Genomic DNA, 5,000 nt, shown 5'->3' on the forward strand with positions numbered 1-5,000 from the left:
TCCATTCACGATCGCTGCGCGTCATTGGGCAAGAGACACATCCTTGCCTCGGCGCCTCTGACCCCCTCGGGAGGGATCTGGCGAGGGGAGGGGGAGGGGGGAGGGAGGGAGGGAAAGAGGGGGAAGGGTAAAGGAGATGGGGGGAGGAAGAGGGGGAAGGGAGGAAAAGAAGGGGAAGGGAAGGGGGAGGGAGGAAAAGAAGGGGAAGGGAAGGGGGAGGGAGGAAAAGAAGGGGAAGGGAAGGGGGAGGGAGGAAAAGAGGGGGAAAGGGGAAGGGGCGTAGGAAGAAGGGGGAAAGGATAAGTGAGAAGAGCAGAGGAGAGAAGAGGGAAAAGAAGGAGACGGAAGAGCGGAGAGAGGAAAGAGATAAGAGGGGGAGGGAAAAAAAGAGGGGAAAAAAAGAAAAGAAAAAAAAAGAAGGGAGGGGAAGGAAGGGAAACAGAGGGAAAGCCAGGGGAGGGAGGTGCCTGAAGGGAAAGTAAGCGAGGGGTTACAGATGATCTCCCCCCCCAGGAGCGAACCTGGCAGAGCAGGAGGCCGATTGAAGCGCCGAGCGAGGACAGAGAGCGGAATTAAACGCGGGTTCTTCGCGGTTTGTTTACATAGTTGGAGACCGGCGCGAGGAGTTGAGTGTCGGCTGCATCGAGCAGGTGGGCATGCGAGGCACGTGGGGTGCCGTCGGGGGGGGAGGGGAGGGGCGAGGGGTTTGGACACGTGCACTGGAACTAGTACATGTTTGTTTTGATTCCCTGTACTTGCTTATTTTCGACGAGTGGCAAACTATGTCTTTCCATTCAGCCTAAATACTATTTTTATTGCTTTAGTGGTTCAGAGGGGCACGGAGTTCGTTTACAAAAGAAAAAAAATCATAATAATCTTTTCCAAACCTGAATACACTTCACATAAGGGGTTGACATGACGCGGTCTGTATCGTTGCTGTGTACTGCTGACGCATTTCTTTCCAATGAAATAACAAATAAACAAGCCTTGTCAATAAAAACGATTTACACTGCCGCTCCACCCACAAAGCCGATAGAAGGAAGTGCAAACAAATTCAATATTGTATTTGCAGCGTCTAAAGCCACGGTAGGGTAGCACAACATAAATACATAAAACCATAATCTGAATAGTTTATAAGCGACTGCATGAATGCATGAGCACTCCAACCCTGGCCTATTTTCTTTGCCAAAAATGTATACCTTTGGAAATTTTTTACGAGCTACTAAATTTTACAATGTAGTTCTCGCACCTCGATGGGACTCCACAACACGTTCTGTAAGGGCGAACGCTCCTCTGCAGACACGCGAAAGGGAGGCGCGTGTGTTCTGCAGTAAATATGTGCGAGTCAAGCGTGACGCGATGGAATGCCAATTAGTCGCTCGGCGTCGATTTTAGTCAACTCACCATAATTCTCTCTGATTGACTAACTGCAGCAATAGGTTCAGCATTTCTGTGCCGGGATCCACGTCGCTGCAATCCTCACTGCACATGGCTGCTGCAAGATCCTTCCGGCGCGGGTGTTAATATGTGCTTCTTCCGACGCACGCGGAATATTTCCACAAGTGATACTCAACACTTATCAATCACTGTTTGTATATTCACTGACGCTGACTACATACTTCGATTGGATGCACACAAGGACACACACGGTCGAAGATTCTCTAATAAATAACCCAAAGTACACCTGTCCTCTCCGGCTGCCGTTCTATCGGCTGGAAAACACCGATTCTTATGAGAAAAAAACACCACCTAAAAATCACTAAAACACGAGCTCATCTCATAGCGAATCAATCGACACCCAAAGTCATGCGTCTCCGTCTTCGTTACAACGTTAGCGGATCCTTCGCCTGGAAACGTTTAGCGACGTCCTGCGGCTCGGGTCCTACGGTTCGGGTCCTACGGCTTGGCCAAGAGAAGTCCGGCCGGGTCGGGTCCAGCGCACACAACTGCTCCTTGCTCACTTCGCAGCGACAGTGGCGCAAGACTGCGCGGCGCGGATCCCCGAGGTAAAGATCTCCCACGCAGACTTATTTTAAGGGTCACTACAACACCTGCTGATAATTAGAACTCGACCTTGAGGCAGATCTGTGCTAGCTTCAGTCTTGCCTCCCGGAAACAAACAGTATTTACGGTCAACCCCGTTGGAACCGTCAGCCAACCAGCCAGCCAGATACCGGCCGCTCTGCAAAAACCGCGGCTCCGGTTAAGGGGTCACGGCCACGGCGAGATGAAACGCTAGCGCCGCCCGCGAGATGGCCCATTTTGCTCGCATAATTCGGGGGCAAATGTGTGAGCGCAGAAGGCGACGGAGGAGACAGGCATGCATGCGGCGTGAGCGCGGAATGTGGCAGGTATGGGGACGGGGAGGGGAGGGGAGGGGAGGCCGTGCAAAGGAGGGGTTCCGTGGGCATGATGCGAGGACGGCAGATGGACATCCGTGGGCGTGGGAGGCTGGGGATGGATGTGTGGGTGCGGAGAAGGGCCTGGGCGACTCCCACTATGTCGTCATTGAGGAAATTGAACTATGAAGTCTAAATGGCTGAGAGCCATGATGTCGTCACCTCTGGCCCAGGTGCTGTGCCGCAGCGGTCATTGTCGCCGCACCATATGGCACCACTGCGCCTCCCTCCCCGCCCAGCCGCTACGGACGCACTGTATCTCGCGCTCGGACATCTTGACATCAGAATGAGCTCCGTCTTTCAATCTCTAGAAATCGTTTGCGCGGAGAGAGATACAGATGGATAGATAGGTAGAGATAGATAGAGGAATTAATAGGAAGATAGATTGTAAAAGAGGGGAGAGAAGAGGAGGAAGAGGAGGGAGGGAGGGAGGGAGGGAGGGAGGGCGAGAAAGAGAGAGGGGAGGAAAGAAGGAAAGAAGGGAAGGATCGGAGAATGACAAGAAGGGGAGGGGAGCAATGGTAGAGGGGAGCAGCGAGACCTTGAAAACGACGAGCGTTCAGCATGTTTAGGAGAGCCTCAGCCACGGTGCTCCGACACGCCAGGCCGGCCTGTCACGCGACTCGCTCGGCTATTCCGACAACAGTACCCAGGCTGCGCTTGCACGACCTTCGGGCTCCTCGTCTTGCTCATGTTCATCCAAAACATTCTACATACATAAACATAAATGTGTGCGTACCTGTGTATGTTTTGAGCACGATAGAATCTGTGCTATATACAAAAATAAATATCTCTATCTCTCGCCCTTTCTCGCTCCTTCCAACCGCCTTTCTAGGTCCTTCCTTCCTTCTTTATTTTTTTTCTTCTTCTTCCTTCCTCCCCTTCCCTTCTTCTCGCCTCCGTCCTTCCCGAGGGAACCCGACTCCCCTCGCCATCTTCTGCTTTCGCTCCCTCTCGTCCCTCCCTCCTTCCCCTCCCTCCTTCGTCCTCAACTGACCGCTTCGACCTCCACCGCATAATTGTGCCTTCCCTTCCTTCGCCCTCTGCACCCTCGCTCTCTCTCCCTTTCTCTGTCTCTGTTTCTCTCTTTCTCTCTCGCTCTCTCTCTCTCCCAACCACCCTATCTCCCTTTTTATTTTCCTTTCTTTCTTTCTCTCTCAATCTCTTCCCCTCCCCCCCTCCCACTCTTCCCTTCCGGTCGCGTTCTCTCTCACATTGCAGCCTCTTTTCACCCTCGCTCTTTTCTCCCCCCCTCCCTCTCCCTCTCCCTCTCCATCTCCCTCTTTCTCTCTCCTTCGCGTTCCGCCTCCGCAATTGTGAGCCGTCGTCGTTATCGATCAATATCCCCGACGAGTGCGGCCGAATTTCCGTTTCCATTCGCAAATTTCGCAGCAATAATATCAATGATAAATTCCGCTAAGCCCTTTCAACGAGACGACAGAGAAATCCTGTTCAATTAGAAAAAAAACGAGCAAAAAAGAATAAAAAGTAAAAAATAGAAAGAAAAAAAAAATGATAATTAAAAAAAAAGAAATAAGAGAGAAAAAAAAACTAAAACTAAAATTAGGATTCATTAATAGCGGAGGGGAGGGTGGGGGTGGGGGGGTGGGGGGTGATACATAGTGCTGCGGAACCTGACGCTCCTGCCGCGTTCGGGTCTCCAGAGCCCCGTAACTGCGGCCAGCATGCGAGCCTCACGCGTCATGCAAGGCCGTCATGAGGAGGGGGCGTTGTGAAAGGGGGGGGGGGCTGGGGGGAAGGTTGGGGGAGCAGAGAGGAGCGAGGTTTAAAGAAGGGGCGAAAGAACGAAAAAGAGAGAAAAAATAATAATTCCGAACTTTGCAAAGCTAAAAAAAACCATCTAGGAGCGATCAATAACACCTTGACTACGGCCCAATCTGCAGCATGGGAGAAGAGAGGGGAGAGGGGAGAGGGGAGAGGGGAGATGGGGAGAGGGGAGAAGGAGAGTGGAGAGGGGGGGAGAGGGGAGATGGGGGGAGAGGGGAGTGGAGGGAGGGGAGATGGGGGAGTGGAGGGAGGGGAGAGGGGAGATGGGGGAGTGGGGAGTAGGGAGAAGGAGAGAGGGGAGCGAGGAGTGGGGAGAGGGAAGTGGATTGGGAAGGGATGATGGGATTGAGGCGAAGAATAGCTGGGAGGAGTAGGAGGAGGGGGGCAGAGAAGGTGGGACGAGGGGGAACTAGAAGACAAAGAAAGATGGGGGGGAGGGGGGGAGAAAGCGAGAAAAAAGAAAGATAGCAACAACAACAACGGAAAGTTCCCTCTCTTTCGCAACCAGCATACGCCCACACGCACATATGTAAGTACATGAATATACATACATATTCACACACACACAAAGACACACGCGACAAATATAAACAAACACCTCCATAAAGCACAAACCCACATCCACACGCACATGCACAAACATTGCCCCTCCCTCCCTCCCTCGCCCCCCCCCCTACCCCTCCTCAAAACAAACTTCATTAACAGTAAATTTTCGATGAAAACTTCGGAACGACCATTACGATATGCCGAACTTCCACCAATCATCATAATAAAACAGCAAAAATTTTCTAGGCGTCTCCTGGCGAAAGGTGA

The 5,000-nt window shown here is 52.1% G+C and overlaps 1 protein-coding gene across 8 annotated transcripts in view; it reads right to left on the reverse strand.

The window, feature by feature from the left end:
• LOC122257594 (uncharacterized) overlaps positions 1-5,000 on the reverse strand; it is a 199,458-nt gene that overhangs the window by 96,814 nt on the left and 97,644 nt on the right. Inside the window, exon 1 of one of the 8 annotated variants that reach the window (XM_086546454.1) lies at positions 1,405-2,222. The exons of the other annotated variants lie outside the window; for them this stretch is intronic. Within the exon in view, the coding sequence (XP_086402580.1) occupies positions 1,405-1,490 (86 nt within the window). The 5' untranslated portion in view covers positions 1,491-2,222. Of the gene's footprint in view, positions 1-1,404; positions 2,223-5,000 lie in introns of those variants that run through there. 8 annotated transcript variants of the gene reach the window in all.

The sequence above is a fragment of the Penaeus japonicus genome, unplaced genomic scaffold (genome assembly GCF_977035675.1).
Source record: "Penaeus japonicus unplaced genomic scaffold, GWHDUDI00000001_assembly GWHDUDI00000018, whole genome shotgun sequence".
Classification (NCBI taxonomy): domain Eukaryota; kingdom Metazoa; phylum Arthropoda; class Malacostraca; order Decapoda; family Penaeidae; genus Penaeus; species Penaeus japonicus.